Genomic DNA, 21,414 nt, shown 5'->3' with positions numbered 1-21,414 from the left:
TCAGCAGGAGGAGGAGAGGAGCAGAGTGTAGGCCGAAGCCTGCACTGGTGGCAGCTTTTGGTCTGTTGTGCCAGCGTGGCTTGTGCTGGACACATTGCCGACTACACAGCAGGGGAACAGCTGGCGGTGCTGAACCCCACTGACACATCAGCTAGTGTTTTTTTCTGTGTAGACAACACTTCCAGGTGGCAACTGACAGTGTTGAAACCCAGGGAATCAAAGAGGAGCAGAGTGTAGGCCGAAGCCTGCAGTGGAGCAAGTTGAAAGGGAACCTTTAACCCCCCCCCCCCCCCAGGCATTTGTTGCTGAAAGAGCCATCTTGTACAGCAGTAATACTGCACATGGAAAATGGTGGCTCCTAAAATTATGCTCCTTGCAAACGCTGAAGTACACACTCATATAATGTGTCCCCTCATACCGTCAAACCGTCCCAGAAGTGGGACTTTCCTTTGTAATGTGACACAGCACAGCCGTCATTCCAACCCCCTTGGTGCCGTGCGCCACCTCCTCAACGTTGTTTGGTTCTGTCACGGAGCCCGCGCTGTAATGTTATCCCTTGGCCATGCACAGTTAGCGGTGCCCGTCTTCTGACATCATTTAGGTGTCAGGCTGGCAGTGCCTGTGCGTCCAAGCTGCCCGAGATCCAACCTTGCAGTGTCATCAAATGTAATCCCACTGCGGGCCAGGGATCCATGGGCATGCGCAGTGCATATCATCGCCTCTCACTCACCTCCTTCCTGCTTCTTCAGACTGTGCGGCGTCACGGCCGTGGCATGCTATAATGGATCAGCTGACGCAGCCTAGTCTGAAGAAGCGTGAAGAAGGGGAGTGAGAGGCTAGTATATGCACTGCGCATGGCCATGGATACCAGGCCCACTGTGGGATCACATTAGACAACACTGCGAGGTGGGATTTCGGGCAGCGTGGACGCACAGGCGCAGCCAGGACGACAACAAATGATGTCAGAGGACGGGCAGCGCAAACTGTGCATGGCCAAGGGATAACATAACAGCGCAGGGTCCATGACGGAATCAAACAACGCTAAGGAGCCAGCGCACGGTGCCAAGGGGGTAGCAATGACGGCTGTGCTGCGTCACATTACAAAGGAAAGTCCCACCTCCAGGACGGTTGGACGGTGTGAGGGGACACATTACATGAGTGTGTACTTCAGCGTTTGCAAGGAGCATACTTTCAAGAGCGACCTTTTCCTTGTGCAGTATTAGTGCTGCACAAGGTGGCTCTTTCAGTAACAAACGCCTAGGGGGGGGGGGGACAGGTCCCCTTACATTTTAGTTGTGCCAGCGTGGCGGTCGCATGACACGTTGCCGGATACACAGCTGGGGATCAGCTGACGTTACTGAACCCCAATAACAGAGGAGCGACTGTTGACTGTGCAGACAGCACTTCCAGGCACCAACTGGCGGTGTTAGAGCCCAGGGAGAGCAGGAGGAGCAGATTGGAGGAATTGCCGCACACACAGCTGGGGATCAGCTGACGTTACTGAACCCCAATAACAGAGGAGCGACTGTTGACTGTGCAGACAGCACTTCCAGGCACCAACTGGCGGTGTTAGAGCCCAGGGAGAGCAGGAGGAGCAGATTGGAGGAATTGCCGCACACACAGCTGGGGATCAGCTGACGTTACTGAACCCCAATAACAGAGGAGCGACTGTTGACTGTGCAGACAGCACTTCCAGGCACCAACTGGCGGTGTTAGAGCCCAGGGACAGCAGGAGGAGCAGAGGAACAGAGTGTAGGCCGAAGCCTGATTGGAGCAAGTTGAAAGGGAACCTTTAACCCCCCCCCCCCCCCAAGACGTTTGTAGCTGAAAGAGCCATCTTGTGCAGCAAGATGCAAAAGGAAAAGGTTGCTCTTTTAATTATGCTCCTTGCAAACACAGAAGTAAACACTAAAAATGTGTCCCCTTATACCGTAAAACCGTCCCGGAGGTGCGAATTTCCTTCGTAATGGGGCGCAGCACAGCTGTCATTCCTATCCCCTTGGTGCCGTGCGCTGCCTCCTCAGCGTTGTTTTAAGCTGTCACGGAGCCTGCGCTGTTCTGTTATCCCTTGGACATGCCCAATTAGTGCTGCCTGTCTTCTGACATAATTTGGTGTCAGGCTGTCAGTGCCTGTGCGTCCACGCTGCTCCAGATCCCACCTCGCAGTGTCATCTAACGTAATCCCACTGCGGGCCTTGGATCCATGGGCATGCACAGTGCATATCCTCGACTCTCACTCCCCTCTTTCCCTCTTCTTCAGACTGTGCGGTGTCACGGCCGTGGCATGCTATTAGGGATCAGCTGACGGAGCACAGTCTAAAGAAGGCGGAGGGAGATGAGCGAGAGCCCGAGGGGAAGATATGCACTGCGCATGCCCATGGATCCCAGGCCCGCAGTGTGATTCAATCAGAAGACACTGCGAGGCGGGATCTCGGGCAGCGCGGCCGCACAGGCGCAGCCAGCCTGACACCAAATTATGTCAGAAGACAGGCAGCGCAAATAGGGCATGGCCAAGGGATAACAGAACAGCGCAGGCTCCGTGACAGCTTAAAACAACGCTGAGGAGGCAGCGCATGGCAGCAAGGGGGTAGGAATGACGGCTGTGCTGCGACACATTACGAAGGAAAGTCCCAGCTCCGGGACAGTATAACGGTATCAGTGAACACATTTTATAAGTGTTAAGTTCTGCGTGTGCAAGGAGCTAAACTAAAAGAGCTACCTTTTCCTTGTGCAGCATTACTGCTGCACAAGGTGGCTCTTTCAGTAACAAACGACGGAGGGGGGGGGGGTCAAGTTCCCTTCCATTTAGGATGTTGTGCCAGCGTGGCGGTCGCAGGACACATTGCCGGCTACACAGCTGGGGATCAGCTGACGTTACTGAAACCCAATAACACTGGGTCGTATGTTTTTACTGTGCAGCCTGCACTTCTGAGCCGCAACTGGCGGTGTTGGAGCCCAGGAATAGCAGTTCAGGTGGTAGAAAGATGAACACAGCAGGAGACCTGGATGACACCCAATTACTTAATCAGGCAGAGGAGTGGCAAATTCCTGCGAGATCCAGGCCTGGTTAATTTTCAGGAAAGTAAGCCGGTCAACATTATCGGAGGATAGTCGCATGCGACGGTCTGTTAGTACACCACCTGCGGCACTAAAGACACGTTCCGATAAGACACTAGCCGCAGGGCAAGCCAGCACCTCCAATGCATACTGGCTTAGCTCTGGCCATGTATCCAGCTTAGAGACCCAAAACTTGAACGGGGAAGAGCCGTCTGGGAGTACAGTAAGAGGGCAAGCCATGTAGTCTGTCACCATCTGACGGAACCGTTGCCTCCTGCTGACTGGAGCCGCCGGTGATGGTGTAGACATTTGGGGCGGGCACACAAAAGTTTGCCACAGTTGTGCCATACTGGGCTTGCCTTGGGCAGAGGCACTGCTTCTGCTCCCTCTTTGGGCAGAGCCTCCCCCACTGCCTCGACGCACTGAGCTGCTTTGTAAAGCACTAGCAGCACTCCTCTCAGTTGGACTGGAGAAGATGATGGAATTCACCAGTGTGTCGTGGTACTCCCGCATTTTACGCTCCCGGGTCAACGCTGGGATGAGGTTTTGGACGTTGTCCCGGTAGCAAGGATCGAGGAGGGTGAACACCCAACAATCAGGCATGTTGAGAATGTGGTCGATGCGGCGGTCGTTTCTCAGGCACTGCAGCATGAAATCCACCATGTGCTGCAGACTGCCAACTGGCCCAGAAACGCTGTCCCCTGCTTGAGACATGATCTCTGCCCGCTCGTCATCACCCCACCCTCGCTGTACACACTGACCACTGGACAATTGTGTCGCTCCCTCCTCTGGACGGAGCTCTTCCTCCTCCATTGACTCCTCCTCATCCTCCTCACAAAGTGGCCCCTGCGTACCCCTTTGTGAGGAACCACGTGGCGCTGACTCTCCAGAAGCTGATGGAAAAGGTGACTCCTCATCCTCCACCTCTTCCACAACATCATCCCTTAACCCTTGCAAAGTTTGCTGAAGCAGGCAGATAAGGTCAGGTCATGCTGACTAGTGCATCATCTGCACTTGCCATCCGCGTGGAATAATCAAAAGGACGCAAAACCAGGTAGACGTCCTTCATAGTGGCCCACTCTGTGGTTGTGAAGTCTGATCGGCGCTGACTGCGACTTCTTTGCGCCTGATGCAGCTGGTACTCCATAACTGCTTGCTGCTGCTCACACAACCGCTCCAACATATGTAACGTGGAATTCCACCTGGTAGGTAGGTCACATATGATGCGGTGTTCCGGAAGGCGGAATCGGCGCTGCAGAGCAGCAATGCGGGATCTGGCCAAGCTGGAACGCCGCAAGTGAGCACACTCTAGGCGGACCTTGTGCAGCAGTGCATCAAGATCCGGATAGTCCCTCAGAAAACTCTGCACAACCAAATTGAGCACACGTGCCAGACATGGGATGTGAGTGAGGTTGCCAAGGGCCAAAGCTGCCACCAGATTTCGGCCATTGTCACACACTACCATGCCTGGCTGGAGATTCGCTGGCAGTAACCACACATCGCTCTCCTGCTTGATGGCATTCCAGAGCTCCTGCGCTGTGTGGCTTCGATTCCCCAATGAAACTAGTTTCAAGACGGCCTGCTGACGTTTGGCCACGGCTGTGCTCATGTCGGTCATAGGTAAACGTTCACGGGAGGTGGACTGTGACGGCTCCTGCAGAGATGATTCTGAGGAACTTGTGTATGAGGAGGAGTCAATGCGTACAGACTGGATTCCTGCAATCCTTGGAGTGGGCAGGACACGTCCTGCGACACTTGCACGATCTGTACCTGGCTCAACAACATTAACCCAATGGGCAGTGAGGGAAACGTATCGCCCCTGTCCATGCTGACTGGTCCACGCATCGGTGGTGAGGTGGACCTTGCTACTGACGGCGTTCAGTAGCGCATGTTTTATGTTTCCCTCAACATGCCTGTGCAGGGCAGGGACAGCTTGCCTGCTGAAGTAAAAGCGGCTGGGCACCTTGTACTGTGGGACTGCCAATGCCATCAAGTCACGGAAGCTGTCAGTCTCCACCAGCCTGAACGAGAGCATTTCCAGGGACAACAGTTTGGCAATGCCTGCATTCAGAGCCTGTGCTCGGGGGTGGTTGGCCGAGAATGCCCGCCTTTTCTCCCATGCCTGTACTACCGATGGCTGTAGAGTAGACTGGGAGTGTGAGGATGACTGGGATGGTGGTGCTGTGGGTGGAATTACACTAGGTCTCTGGACAACAGTGGAGGAAGAGGCAACACGATATGAAGAGGTGGTAGCTGCCGCTGTTGGTTGGCCTACGTCTTCACTGTGTTTCTGTAACTCCACCGCGTGCCTGGTCCGCACATGTTTCCACATATTTGTGGTATTGAGGTTGCTGACACTTTTACCTCTTTTGACTTTCTGATGACACAGCTTGCATTTGACAAAACAAATGTCATCTGCAACTAAGTCAAAAAAGGACCAGGCACTGCAAGTCTTGGGAGCGCCCTTTTTGGCTTTGGAAAGAGACAGGCTCCTAACGGGAGCAAAAATGGAGGCTACAGGCTCCGCAGTCTTCCCCCTCCCTCTCCCTCTTTGGCCCGTAAGGGGAATCTCTTCCTCTGAGCTGCTCCCACCACCTTCCTGTTCCTCACGCCACGATGGGTCAAGGACCTCATCATCTCCACTACCCTCTGCCACCAACTGCTCCTCCTGGGTAGTCTCGGCAGCACAGTACGCACCAGAAAGCGGCACCTGAGTTTCATCATCAGATGCGTACTGCGCTGTGGTCACCGCAGGCACTGGCCCACCAGCCTCTTCAGAGTCGGAGAGACAAAGCTGTTGGGCATCACTGCACACTGCCTCTTCTTCCATTTCTCCAATGCTGCTTGGCTGGCCCCCTGTTTCCAAGCCAAGAGATTCAGAGAACAGAAGTAGAGACGGCTCCTGTCCTGGGCTCTCTGACTGCCTGGCCAATTTGGCAGGTGGTGAAGAGACAGATGGCTGCTCTCCAGTGCTCTGTGCCTGAGAGGATGTGGCACTAACTGAAGTCGATGCCGAGGCGTTAGCTGCCATCCACCCGACAACGGCTTCAATTTGATCTTCACGCAGCAGCGGTGCACGGCGCTCTCCGACAAAGCTGCGCATGAAGGACTGTTCCCTGCTGAAACTGAGTGACGACGAGTCACCGGCGCCCGCAGCAGGCACAGAATCACCACGTCCTCTCCCTGCTCCGCGCCCACGCCCACGTGCCTTACTCCCTGCCCTCTTCATCTTGGTTGACAGATAAAGATAAGCAGAAAAGTACTAAGGCCTTAGTGTGCTTATTCCTGAAATGCTCCTCCTAACAGGTGTAAGAAACACTAATGTTGTAAAGTGTGGACTAAACTTTATTATTTTTCAAATGTGGCCTACACAAGTGTTAAGTGGTGTTTGGTGAACTTAACTTTTTTTTTTTCTGCAAATCGGACTACAGAGCAAGTTTAACTCACACGGGGACCGTGCAGACAGCCGTAAACGGCGCTGCAAGGCCCAAAAACCCTCCTCTAAGTTATCCTATGTAGTGTTTTTCCACTATTTAGCTGGAGACGGGTGGAAAAACACTAATAGGACATTTCTTTTTAAATTTTAAACAGGCTGCTCTATTTGAAAAAAAGGAAAAAATTTTTCAAGATATGAGGCAGTAACGAACCCTGAGCTGAATCCAACCGGCTATGGCTGCACACAGACTACAGGGCGAGCTGCGCTCACACCGAGACCGTGCAGACAGCCGTAAACGGCGCTGCAAGGCCCAAAAACCCTCCTCTAGGTTATCCTATGTAGTGTTTTTCCACTATTTAGCTGGAGACGGGTGGAAAAACACTAATAGGAATTTTTTTTTTAAATTTTAAACAGGCTGCTCTATTTGAAAAAAAGGAAAAAATTTTTCAAGGTATGAGGCAGTAACGAACCCTGAGCTGAATCCAACCGGCTATGGCTGCACACAGACTACAGGGCGAGCTGCGCTCACACCGAGACCGTGCAGACAGCCGTAAACGGCGCTGCAAGGCCCAAAAACCCCCCTCTAGGTTATCCTATGTAGTGTTTTTCCACAATTTAGCTGGAGACGGGTGGAAAAACACTAATAGGAAATTTGAGAAAAAATGTGCAGCAGGCTGCACTATGAGCAAAAAAGGACAACTGTGTGAGGCAGTGTGAACCCCCCTGAGCTGAATACAACCGGGTATATGGCTGCACACAGACTACAGAGTGAGCTGCACACACACACACACACACACACAGAGAGACCTTGCAGAACGCTGATAAAACAGCGCTGCAAGGCAAGAGCAAGGTGAACAGTGAAGAACACACAGCGTTTTGCTAAATTAGCCTTTGGAAAGGAAAATAAAGCAATCAGCTATCTCAACTGGCCCTCAGTTAGAACACAGCGTCCTGTCCCTAACTGAAATCACAGCAGAGTGAGCGCAAAATGGCGGCAGCGTTTTTTTATAGTGCTGAGTGACATCATTTCAGCATCCAATCACAGCCTTGCCAGTAGTTACATGCCCACCATGCTAAACAGGATATGCCCACACTTCAATTCATTCCTCATTGGCTGCTGCGTGCCGTTTGAATTTCGGGAACTTCCGATTCCGGTATCCGATACGCGGGAAGTATCGGAATTCGGTATCGGAATTCCGATACTTGCGGTATCGGAATGCTCAACACTACTTGTGAATAATTGGAGCGGCCATAGGCCCCTATATCGAAAGCTATAAATTTGTATTCAGTGTCAGCGATGGCCATGAGCACAATGGAGAAATATTTTTTATAGTTAAAATATTCCGATCCAGATCCAGCAGGTTTAACGATGCGGATATGTTTCCCGTCCACTGCACCCAAGCAATTGGGAAACTGACATATTTGATGAAACTTTTCCTCTATATCCAGCCAACTCTCCATTGTGGGATGTGGTATAAACTCGCCATGTAAAAAGTCCCACAATGCACGGCAGGTGTGCTTCACAATTCCGGAAAGGGTGGAAATCCCAAGTCTGAACTGGAAATTGAGTGACGAAAGGGATTCTCCAGTTGCAAGGAATCTGTGGGGAAAAAAAAGGGGAAAAATGAGTAAAAACTACCAAAACATTACAGTTATAAGTCAGCTTTAACAGTAGGAGATGTAATAAAAATAATTATTAAAAACTACCAGCAACAACATGACAGTTATAACTGTGCTTTAACAGAAGATACAATAAAAATGGCTTACCGAAAAGTCACCATCAGACGCTCCATCGGTGAAATGGAGAAGCGGCAATATGTGTCACTTCTGATGAGGTGTCCACCAATAAATCAAAGTTCTCCATTTGCATCCGCACATATGAGCAAAATTTATCAGGGTTTCCGCGCAGCTCTATCTATAGTGTAGAATACACCCCCACGCGTCATTCTCTGTGCTGTTATGGGGTGGATCTACAAACGTCGTCGGCGCAGACGCATGATGCACTGTGTCTCTTGCTCCTTCTCCAGAACAATCACTTTCAAACGATTCGCCTCAACAGTAAAATCCACATTAATCTTCAGAATGCTTGCCATCACGCTTTCCATCTTCGCCACTTGCTCCGCTACAACCTGTCAAAGATGGGCTGGAGGAACACTGTATATATAGGTTTCCAATAGCCAATCACGTTTGGGAGCATCCCATGGGCATTTTTAAAAATCGGATCCGTTATAAAACGGATAAAAAAAACTGACAAAACGGATAAAAAAACCGGACAAAACGGATAAAAAAAAACTGACGAAACGGACACTTTTTTGCGGGTTCCGCTAGTCGGATCCGGTGGAAAAACGGATCCGAATCAAAAGTTTTTCACAATTTACGCCGGATTCAGCCTGACAGCAAAAACCTGATGTGTGAAAGTAGCCTTAGGGTATGTTCCCATAGTCAGTAAACACTGTGGGATGGACGCTGTGTACATCTGCAGCGTCCAGATGTTACAGCATAATGGATGGGATTTCAAGAAATCCCATCTCCTCTATGCGTACACTGGTGGAGACGCACATAATAATAATCTTTATTTATATAGCGCCAACATATTCCGCAGCACTTTACAGTGTAACAGTTTCAAACACAACAGTCATAAGTGACAACATTAACAATACAATAATTAAAGGGAAATAAGATGACCCTGCTCGTGAGCGCTTACAATCTACAATGAGGTATGGGAAATACAAAGCACAGGTGTGTATTTACAATGATGTACTTACAATGATGTTCAGCCATCTTCAGGGGGTGGGGGATAGATGGAGATAGTGAATGGGCTACACACGCATAAACATAAAATGACTGATTAGTGAACGTGGTAGGCCGCTCTGAACAAATGTGTTTTGAGCGAGCGCCTAAAACTATGCAAATTGTGGATGGTCCTAATAACTTGGGGTAGAGCATTCCAGAGGATTGGCGCAGCATGGGAGAAGTCTTGTAGTCGGGAATGGGAGGTACGGATTAGTGCAAAGGTTAGTCGAAAGTCATTTGCAGAGCGCAGCGGTCGGTTAGACCGATAAACAGAAATGAGCGAGGAGATGTATGGGGGTGCCGCACTGAGGAGAGCTTTGTGAGCACATGCGGCGTGCCTTTACAGACCGCAGCATGTCAACTTATCTTGCGGAGATAAATGCCTCCGTGCAATATATTGGGAGCGGCGATTCCGCACGGTTCAATTAACACATGCGGAATCACCTGCATTCAAAAGCCGGCAGCGCTTTGGACGGAGCAGACTTGTGCTGGGTCCAAAGCGCTGCTGGTTCCTGACCGTGGGAACATATGTGGGGCTGTTCATACGTCCACTGAGTGATCGGTAAAAAATTTATGGAGACATGTCCATTTAAAATCCAAATCATTGATCAAAATTACTCATACAAGTTTATGGGGCAGAGAAAACCATAGACTGAGCACAGATGTCATCAGTGTATAATCTTGTACTGTCCGTGATTAACACTGTAATGGATAGGAAAAGCTTTGCCATTTATTTTTTCTTCCATCAGTGAAAATGACTGAAAATATGGATGGGAAAATTGTGTTTTACATACGTGATGAATCACGAATGTATGAATGGGATCTTAGGCTATTTTTAATTAGTGCTGGATCCTACCTGACCTTCAAATTTGTAGAGTTTTGACCTGGGGAAGACAGGTCTGACAAGAGAAAAAAGAATGGTTAGGGTCCCAAGAAAGAAAAGCATGCTTTCCCTTGGCTGGTCTGCAACACAAATTGGTCAGTTTATGCAGTAATGTGCTTCAATTTCATAAGTATGTTCTACAAGGTGGTAAAGCGGTTTAACCGTTTGAGGACCAAGAGACAGATTTGTCCCATAGTTTTAAACTTAAACCAATTAGATTGAAACTTACAGTCCACAAAGGGTTAAAACTGACCTTCAGGAGCCACGACAGGAATCAAAGAAGAGGACGTCATCGTATGAAGATGGGAGGTGTCAGACACGGACCGCGACGCCCATCGGACCTGACCGAACCGGGACCGCCCCTGGGTGAGAATAATCTAACTTGTTTTTCTTATCTTTCAGGTTACATCAGGGGCTTATCTACAGCATCATAGAATGCTGTAGATAAGCACCTGATGGCGGTAGCCTTAGCTTATAGACCTAAAATGGGGTGACAGATTCCCTTTAACTTGTTCTCATGCTTTGCACTGACGAGGGCCAACAGCCCGAAGCACTGTGTCTGCAAATTGAGATACTGATTTGGCTTTTATCCCAAGTCATATTACAAGACTCGTGAAAGGGTTGATTGTGGCTACAGAGTTCAAGTTCTCTTTTTCTCTGAAGAGGTAATTTACATATTAAATTTCCCAGAGGAGCATTGCACGGTGAATAAGCCTCCTTACCTTGACAAGCCAGAGCTGGTATGTCACTCTCCACAAGGAGAAACCTTACCCCTTAGACCTCAGTCCAGAGCCTCTCACCTAGCCAAATCAGTTCTCATGCTTTGCACTGACGAGGGCCAACAGCCGAAACACCGTTTCTGCAAATTGAGAAACTGATTTGGCTTTTATCATAAGTCATATTACAAGACTCGTTAAAAGGTTGATTGTGACTCGTAGAATCGCTACTTCCAACAGGTGGCGCTGTAGAGTTCAAGTCCTCTTTTTCTCTGAAAAGTCAATTTGCATATTAATTTTCCCAGAGGAGCATTGCACGGCAAATAAGCCTCCTTACCTTGACAAGCCAGAGCTGGTATGTCACTTTCCACAAGGAGAAACCTTACCCCTTAGACCTCAGTCCAGAGCCTGTCACCTAGCCAAATCAGTTCTCATGCTACACACTGCATGAAACACCGTGTCGCTATAGAGTTCAAGTCCTCTTTTTCTCTGAAGAGGCAATTTGCATCTTTAACTTTAGGCCTTTTAGAGATCATTTCATCTTCAACTTGCTTAACTGTTCACAATAACAGTAATTTTGACATGGGGTGCATGCCTCTGAACTAATTAGTAAGCTATCAGCTGAACAATCAATTGGCTGGCACCTCTCTCTACCTGACCATCCCTTACACAGGAACACATGGCACAAACGTGTGCGCTTGTGTTCACCATGACTGAACCACTCACAGAAGCATCTGTGAGTGGCTTTTCAATCGGAAAATAAATGGACCGGCCACTAAAATTTAACAGGCCTGATCCTTATGTCCCTCCAAGAGTTGGGACATCCCCATAAACATAAGACAGTGGGCCAATGCCACCGAAATGAGTGTGTTTAAATGACTTAATCTAATGTGTATGGAGATTGACAGCACTGGCTTGCATGGAATAAGCCCGGTCTATAGAGAGCAGGTAAGCCAGTGTGGTCACATGCCAGTGTGGAGCATGCAAAATCAGTTGGTGAAATGGTACACGGAGACTCTTGGCTACACAAAGCTGCACCGAGCAGCATAATTAGCATGTTTGATTAAGCTTCAGCTTCTTCAAAACCGAGGCAGCAATTAAAGCGCTAAAAGTGTGATTTTTATACTAGCTAAATCCTGTACAAAGCTATAGTTTATACTGTCAGTTTCAGATAAACTCCCTTTAAGGGCTCATGCACACATCAGTGATTTTGTATGAGAAACTCCTGAGGTTCATCAATGTTTCTGATGAGAGTTTCATAAGAATGTGGTCATTAATTTTTCTTTAAAGAGAGAGGAAAAAAACACCATCTACACCTATCAGTTTGTGAAAAATGGACTACACACAGATTTACACCAGAATGCTGTTTGAGTTTTTCAGACTTTATATAAGGGGAGAGAAAATATGTTTCATCACCAAATATGGAAAACAGATTAACAAAAAATCATAAAGAAGCTATTTACCTCCAGCAATCTAGTAACGTAATCCTTGGATCAACGACTGAGCAATCTACTGTAGCAACTATAGTTTGTAATGTAATTTTAGGACTAGCTATACAACTGCAGAAATGTTGAAGTATGACTACTATTTCAAGAAAACTTGCAGCAGAATATCTCTGTGTGCTCTTGACTCCTCCCTCCTCCATAAATTTATGTGCATAAATTTATGAGCATCAACTGCAAAATATCCCAGCGATGAGAAAATCTGACTTCACAAAATACAGATTTTACCACTTTATACACAACTTACAGAGACAAAGATCAGTCCAGGAGGAAAATTTATGATTGATAAAATATTAAAACCACAGGTACTCATTCAATTTCCATGGCCACCCAACTCTTAAGAAGTTACCCAGTTAACAGTCATCATTGACATAGCATAACTGTGAAGTCTATGTTTTCCAATTCATCAATATAAAATTGCAAGAAAATAAGAATCTATAATCAATATACCGTACTACTAAACGGCAAAACAAAATGCAAGGGTAAGATTGATGCTGTCCTTATATGTGTTGGAATGAAGGGGAAAAAAAGAATACTTCTAGCAGATGCTAAATGTCTCATCTTTTTCCTTTCACCAATGTATCCCCTTCAATTGTCTTCTGATGCTGCAGCCAAATGCATATTTTGTGTTTGACATTTAAGGGACAATCTAATTTATTATTGCTTGAATGCCAGAACAAAAGGATTGTATTAAATACATGCCAGGACAAACACAACCATAAATTTACTACAATCTACAGTTATAATAATTGTATTCTTCAGCATGGATGGCGGACTACCAACTAATATTAATAATAATAATAATATTAATAAAAGTATTCATGAAGATGTGCAATTCCTGATGTAAAAAATAAAATAGCACCAGACATAAATTACAACAAATTATAAATTATTAAATGCTGCAGTGCCCCATAGAAGATATATATATATATATATATATATATATATATATATATATATATATATATATATATATATATATATATTTCACTATATATATAGTGAAAAAATTGGAACAGCATCAAATTAGTACCTTACAAGGCATGCAGAGCTCTCCCGACCAGCAATCCAATGGTCAAAAAGTAATAAACTCAAAAAAAAAAGGAAAAGCAATTATTTTGTGCTGCTTTTCCTTTTTTTTGAGTATATATATATATATATATATATATATATATATATATATATATATATATATATATATATATATATATATATATATATATACTGTATGTATATGACGACACATACCTCCCAGACAAGCACTGTTCCAGTGATGTTAACGTGGATTGCATATTGTTATATCACATACTTTCGCCTACCACATCCGTTGATGGGCTGCAGCCTTCTACCAGATGGAGTTCTGTGTGAAAAAACTTCGAAGACTCCAGCCCATTAGCGGCTGATGACCAAGTCCAGTAGGCGCTGCAGCCAACGTCATGCCTATGAGTATCCTATCAGGCAGGAGAAGAAGCATAGATATCGCTGGAACAGGCTGGGTCGAGTAGGAATAGTTTTTCTTTTTTATTTTGTACCGGGTAATGTAGCATTTAAGAAGGGGGTGTCCAATAGTGAACAACACCTTTAAAGTGACTAGTCTGCCGTGAGGAAGAAAAACTATCTAGCCAGTACCAGCTATTGGAGGTAACTAACCCAGTTCAGGACAAATACCTCTCTCAGCTGGTAGATGAACCAACCAGGGGAGGTAATCTGCTGGATCTGGTTCTGTCAAATAGATCAGATACAATTTCAGATCTACAGGTTAGGAAGCATTTGGGATGCAGTGACCATACCATGGTTAGTTTCAATGTAATTTTCAATCAAACATTCAAAAGGGGAAATGCCAAAACCTGAAATTTGAGGAAACGTGATTTCAACAAATGAATGGAAGCGCTTAATCGTGCTGACTGGAACCACATCATGGTAACTGGGGATACCGAACATAAATGGGGCATTTTTAAGGAAATATCGTATGCTTCGGACTATAAGACGCACCTAGATTTTACAGGAGGAAAATAATTAGAAAAAAACTGAAGATAAAAATGTGGTCAATTCTGTACTCAATATCCCTATCCTGGTATGCATGGCTCCCTCATTTCCATCCTGGTATGCATGGCCCCTCATCCCTATCCTGGAATGCATGGCCCCCTCATCCCCATCCCGGTATGCACGGCCCCCTCATCCCCATCCCGGTATGCACGGCTCCCTCATCCCTGTCCTGGTATGCACGGCCCCCTCATGAACATCGTGGTATGCATGGCCCCCTCATCCCCATCCTGGTATGCATGGTCCACTCATCCCCATCCTGGTATACATGGTCCCCTCATCCCTATCCTGGTTTGCATGGCCCCCTGATCCCTATCCTGGTATACATTGCCCCCTCATCCCTATCTTTGTATACATGGCCTCCTCATCTCTATCCTTGTATACATGGCACCCTATCCTGGTTTGCATGCCCCCCCATCAAAAAACATAAAAAATAAACATCCTACTTACCTTCCTGAGCTACCTCGCAGCGTCTTGTTCCGATGCCAGCAGCTGATTTATGCTTGTAAGCAGCGCATGGCAGGGACGTCATGTGCTACTTACAAGCTGAGGACAGCTGCCGTAATACTCACTGCTTCCCACGCCAGGACTATGTGCATGGAGAGCAGTGAATATTCATTGCTCTTTAATAGTGAGCACAGTGTTAGCCGCAGCCGCCGGGTTCCTCAGCTGCCAGTCTTTCACGCATGCTGCTACTAAAGGGAATGAATATTCACAGAATTCCACGACTATGGGAGGGGAGCATAGTGAATATTCAATGCCTTAAGTAGCAGGAACATGCGAACCCCTCGCAGCTGCAGGGAGTCAGCTGCTAAGGCTAACCTGGGCATGAAAATGCAGTGAATATTCATTTCTCTTTAGCAGCGGGCACAGGAGTTACCGCAGCCGCTGGCTCGTGCCTTCTGTGAGCCGCTGCTGCCACAGGCCATCTGATCGGTCTTGGAGCCAACCCCACACGTATTGCCGCGTGAATCGTCAGGGTAAGGTCACATTTCCCTGACGAAGCTGCGGATCATGCAGCAATACGCATAGGGTTGGCTCTCAGACCGATCAGATGGCCTGTACAACCATTTGAACTGCACCCTTATGACCTTTAGGTGCATTCTTCTAGGGTACATGTACCCCTCTACACAGGTATATCTTTTTGCCCACGGCCATTAACATTCCTCATGCATAATTTATGCATTTGATTTAGGACGCTTTTTTTTTACTTTGGTAACAGCCCTCATTATAGATCTCCTTAATTTAAGGTACTATTTCTTCACCAAACGCCTTACTGATGATCAGTTCAATCTGAGACACACTGATTTGGTTCTGGCAGGTTCTCAGCATTAGCAATAATTGTTGTTGCACTTTGATTATGCCGCCTTATTGTGCATTTTGATTGCTTTATATATGTTCATTGCTATCTTTATACGTTATCGTCTATATAAATATTATCTTGGCAACTGGGTCTGGAATCCCATCGTCATGTTATTTTTAATTGTTTTTCTACTCACTTGTTTGCTGTGTCAGTATTAATAAAATTGATTTTTATCTTTTTTATATTGGAGGATGCACATCTATTGGGTAGTCTTCCCTCTTTTTCCCGGTTCAGGAAACAAAGAGTTGTCATAAATGGTATGTTCTCTAAATGGGATAAAGTCAGCAGTGGGGACAGCAGGGATATGCGCTAGGACCGATTATTTTTAATCTCTTTATTAATGACATTGTGGATGGGATTGAGAGTAAAGTGTCAGTCTTTGATAACAACACTAAACCATGTAGGATATTAAAATATGACCTTGACATTACAATATTGCAAAACGATCTGAATAAGATGACTGATGGGCAAACACTAGGAAAATGAGCGTTAATGTAGATAAATGCAGCATAATGCAGCTAGGACGGACTTTATTGAAAGGATGGAAAAGTTGGGCTTGTTTCGCTTAAAAAAAAAAAAAAAAAGACGCCTCAGAGGAGATCTCATTTACTTGTATAAATATGTGTGGCCAGTACAAAGGACTGGCACATGACTTGTTCCTTCCAAAGTTCCAAAGACCATACTGAGGACTAGGGGACATTCAGGTCTGGGGAACGGGTTGGCCTGTCCATAGCTTCAAAGCCTTCATCTTGTAGGAACTGCTGACACACTCCAGCCACATGAGGTCTGGCATTGTCCTGCATTAGGAGGAACCCAGGGCCAACTGCACCAGCAAATGGTCTAACAAGGGGTCTGAAGATCTCATCTCGGTACCTACTGGCACTCAGGCTACCTCTGGTGAGCACATGGAGGGCTGTGCGGCCCACCAAAGAAATGCCAACCCACACCATTACTGACCCACTGCAAACCGGTCATGCTGAAGGAAGTTGCAGGCAGCAGATCACTCTCCACGGCGTCTCTAGACTCTGTCACATCTGTCACATGTGCTCAGTGTGAACCTGCTTTCATCTGTGAAAAAGCACAGGGCGCCGGTGGCAAATTTGACAATCCTGGTGTTCTTTGGCAAATGGCAAGTGTCCTGCACGGTGTTGGGCTGTGAGCACAACCCCCACCTGTGGATGTCGGGCACTCAGACCATTCTCATGGAGTCGGTTAACGTCGGGCACTCAGAACATCCTTATGGAGTCGGTTTCTAACCGTTTCTGCAGACACATGCACATTTGTGGCCTGCTGGAGGTCATTTTGCAGGGCTCTGACAGTGCTTCTCCTGTTCCTCCTTGCACAAAGGCTGAAGTAGCGGTCCTGCTGTTGGGTTGTTGCCCTCCTACGGCCCCCTCCACGTCTCCTGATTTTGCCTCTGGACACTACGCTGACAGACACAGCAAACCTTCTTGCCACAGCTCGCATTGATGTGCCATCCTGGATGAGCTGCACTACCTGAGCCACTTGTGTGGATTGTAGAGTTCGTCTCATGCTACCACGAGTGTGAAAGCACAACCAACATTCAAAAGTGACCAAAACATCAGCCAGAAAGCATTGGTACTGAGATGTTGTCTGTGGTCCCCACCTGCAGAACTACTCCTTTATTGAGTGTGCCTTGATAATTGCCAATAATTTCCAAAAGTTGTTGTCCATTTTGTCCTGAGTATGTTGATATCCCATATGTGGGGGGAACCACCGTTTGGGCGCATGGCAGCGCTCAGAAGGGAAGGAGCGCCGTTTGGAATGCAGACTTAGATGGAATTGTGTGCGGGCGTCACGTTGCGTTTGCAAAGCCCCTGATGTACCTAAACAGTAGAAACCCCCCACAAGTTACCCCATATTGGAAACTAGACCCCCTAAGGAACTTAACTAGATGTGTTGTGAGAACTTTGACTACAGTTTATAACGCAGAGCCGTGAAAATAAAAAAAAAATTTTCCCACAAAAATGATTTTTTTAGCCCCCAAATTTTTATTTTCCCAAGGGTAGCAAGAGAAATTAGAACCCAAAGGTGGTTGTCCAATTTGTCCCGAGTACGCTGATACCCCATATGTTGGGGTAAACCACTGTTTGGGTGTCCGGGAGAGCTCAGAACGGAAGGAGCACTGTTTTAATTTTTCAACGCAGAATTGGCTGGAATTGAGATAGGACGCCATGTCGCATTTGGAGAGCCCCTGATGTGTCTAAACAGTGGAACCCCCCAATTCTAACTCCAACCCTAACCCCAACATACCCCTAACCCTAATCCCAACCCTAACCACACCCCTAACTCCAACACATCCTTAACCACACCCCTAACCCTAATCCCAACCGAAAATGTAATCCAAACCCTAGCCCCAACCCTAACCCTAACTTTAGCCTTAATCCTATCTGTAGCCCTAACACTAACTTTAGCCCTATCCCTAGTGGGAAAAAATAAATAAATACCTTTTATTATTATTATTATTATTATTATTTTTCCCTAACTAAGGTAGTGATAAGGGGGGGTTTGATTTACTATTTATAGCGGGTTTTAATGTTTGGCAGCTGTCACAGACTAAAAGATGCTTTTTACTGCAAAAAATAGTGTTTGCATTACCACATTTTGAGAGCTGTAATTTTTACATATTTTGGTCCACAGTCATGTGAGCTCTTGGTTTTTGCGGAACGAGTTGACGTTTTTATTGGTACCATTTTTGGGCACATGACATTTTTTGATCGCTTTTTATTACGATTTTTGTTAGGCAGAATGAACAAAAACCAGCAATTCGTGAATTTCTTTTGGGGAGGGCGTTTATACCGTTCTGTTTTTGGTAAAATTGCTAAAGCAGTTTTATTCTTCGGTTCAGTACAATTACAGCGATACCTAATTTATATCTTTTTTATGTTTTGGAGCTTTTATACAATAAAAACTATTTTATAGAAAAAATAATTATTTTTGCATCGCTTTATTCTGAGGGCAATACCTTTTTATTTTCACTGATGATGCTGTATGGCAGCTCGTTTTTTTGCGGGACAAGATGACATTTTCAGCGGTACCATGTTTATTTATATCCGTCTTTTTGATCGTGTTATTCCACTTTTTGTTCGGCGGTATGATAAAGCATTGTTTTTTGCCTCTTTTGTTTTTTACAGTGTTCTCTGAAGGGGTTAACTAGTGGGACAGTTTTATAGGTTGGGTCGTTACGGACGCGGCGATACTAAATATGTGTACTTTTATTATTTTCTTTTTTAATTTACATAGAGAAATGTATTTATTGGAATATTTTTTTTTCTTTATTTAGGATTTTTTTTTTTTTTTTTTTTACAAATGTTAATATTTTTTTTACTTTGTCCCAGGGTGGGATATCATTATATCGCTGATCTGACACTTTGCAATGCACTGTGTCAGATCAGCGATCTGACAGGCACTGCAGGAGGCTTGCCGGCGCCTGCTCTCAGAAGGCGCTTGCAAGCCACCTCCCTGCAGGACCCGCAAGGACCCCTGCGGCCATCTTGGATCCGGGGTCTGCAGGGAGGACAGAGGAGACGCTTGGATCGCGCGTTGTTCTGAGGGTCTCAGGGAAGCACGCAGGGAGCCCCCTCCCTGTGCAATTCTTCTCTATGCCGCCGGAACGCTGCGATGTTTGATCGCAGTGCTTCGGGGGATAATGTGAAGGGAGCGGTCCGTGACCACTCCTGGCATATAGTGCCGGATGTCAGCTGTACTAATCAGCTGACACCCGGCTGCGCTCCCCCCGTGAGAGCGGCTGATCGCACATGACGTACTATCCCGTCCCTGGGAGTTAAGTCCCAGGACACCTCGACAGGATAGTACGTCAGATGGCAGAAAGGGGTTAAGTGTTCCCTTTATTTTTTTGAGCAGTGTATTTTCAACTCATACTGCAGCAGCATTTCACTTCTCTCATTTTCCCATCAACCCTCTCATTTTCCCCCTCACACCTCTCACTTTGACCTCACTTGTCATTTTCCCCTCACTCCACTAATTTCCCCTCACTCCTCTCTTCCACTCACATGTGCACAGCAACTTTCTGTTATGAGCACAGCGGTGTAATCCATGAGGATCTTCCCTTTCCCTTGACGTCATGCCTCATAGGAGCAACTCCATTCTAGACACGACGGAGCTAGATGTGGCCTGTCCCTGCCACGCACTGATACTCTGGAGGTGGCGGCCCAGTCGGTGAGTTTTGCAGGGTGCCTTTCGATGAGAATGTGTCTCCGCATGTGTGCGCTAACAAAATGGGCCGTGTGGACGGGGCTTAACGTGTGGAGTGAATGTGGCTATGTGGAGTAGGCGTGGCTTGATATATACACATACATACACTCAGCTTTATATATATAGATCTCAGCACAGGAACACATCCAATTGTGGAACTTATTTTTATTCCAAGATATATGAATTCAAATTCATTTTGTTCATGGGAAAGTCCCTTTAAGCATAGAAACAAAATCAGGAATTTAAATGAGTAACATTAAAGTTAGCCCATTGTAATGCATCTATGAAAAATGGACTGTTCTTGCATCAGAGACCCGGCCCGACTGCCAAGTCTCCCGACCTGAGCTAACTGCTTCATGGGCACTTATGAAGCAGTTAGCTTCAATCAGGGTCAGAAATTAAATGCATAGGCTAAACTTACCAGGGAGGATAGATATGTATGATGTTGTTAGGTCCCAGATTGAGCTGTGCAGCAGTTTGCTTAGTGAACAGAGCTTGCAGCTTTCTTGTATCTTTACAGTAGTTAGCATCATCATTCTCAACGTCTGTCATCTGCTCACAAAGTGCCACCTGCATGGAGCACTCCTCATGAACTTCTGATATTTTTAAAATAAGTGTCCCTGATTTATCACCTGAAAAAGTAAAATAAAGGTCCATTAAACAGCTTGTATGTAATAATAAGAAGCAGGTGGTGCATTAAGTGGTTGTTATCTCTAGAATACGAGCAAAGGATTGAAATAGAAATAACTAAAATACCAATTAATGGAATTAACAACAACATGGTAGCAGACTTCTGCTCACAATTTTAACTGTAAATGAAAGGTGTATTTCTAGTTCATGAATGTATCGCCAAAACCCCCCCATTACTTTATGACGGTAGGGGGGTGTCTCCTTTGAAACCCCCACTGTTGCTGATACCACATCACAAAATTGCTGATTCAGCATTGCTGCCTTATATCTGTTTTTGCCTGCACAGCCTGGCAGAAAAGGACTGTAGAAGTACTGCAAAGCGGAAAAAGGAATTGTAAGAAATATATTGTGATTTAGAAAACTGAGGACAAACTGCTCAGTTTGACCCCAGACAGATGATGAGGAAAGACTGCTGTGAAACTGTGTAAGGTAAAAAGCTGCTGTCGTAGAGTCTGTGAATGGAAATGACCTTTGGACTGTGTATTTAGCACCATATGAGAATTGTCCCTCATATGGTATCTAAAATGCTTTGTGAACAATGGATCTGTACTGGTGACTCATTTATTTAATGCACACTTGTCAGCAGGTCTGAAGTGGCCAGTTTTTGCTCTTGCTTTTCCTCTTGCTGCCCCCTAAGTGTGCGTCTTATTTTTTTTTTTTTTAAATCTGTCATATGGATCAAGAGATAGAGGTCT

General features: G+C 46.1%; 1 protein-coding gene across 1 annotated transcript in view; it reads right to left on the bottom strand.

The window, feature by feature from the left end:
- SPIDR (scaffold protein involved in DNA repair) overlaps positions 1-21,414 on the bottom strand; it is an 801,106-nt gene that overhangs the window by 524,714 nt on the left and 254,978 nt on the right. Inside the window, exon 8 of the mRNA XM_069731306.1 lies at positions 20,451-20,661. Coding sequence (XP_069587407.1) covers positions 20,451-20,661 — 211 coding nt within the window. The remainder of the gene's footprint in view (positions 1-20,450; positions 20,662-21,414) is intronic.

Source organism: Ranitomeya imitator, chromosome 6 (genome assembly GCF_032444005.1).
Source record: "Ranitomeya imitator isolate aRanImi1 chromosome 6, aRanImi1.pri, whole genome shotgun sequence".
NCBI lineage: Eukaryota > Metazoa > Chordata > Amphibia > Anura > Dendrobatidae > Ranitomeya > Ranitomeya imitator.
The sequence above is the reverse complement of the archived record's forward strand: the minus strand, read 5'-3'. Positions and strand labels throughout refer to the sequence as shown.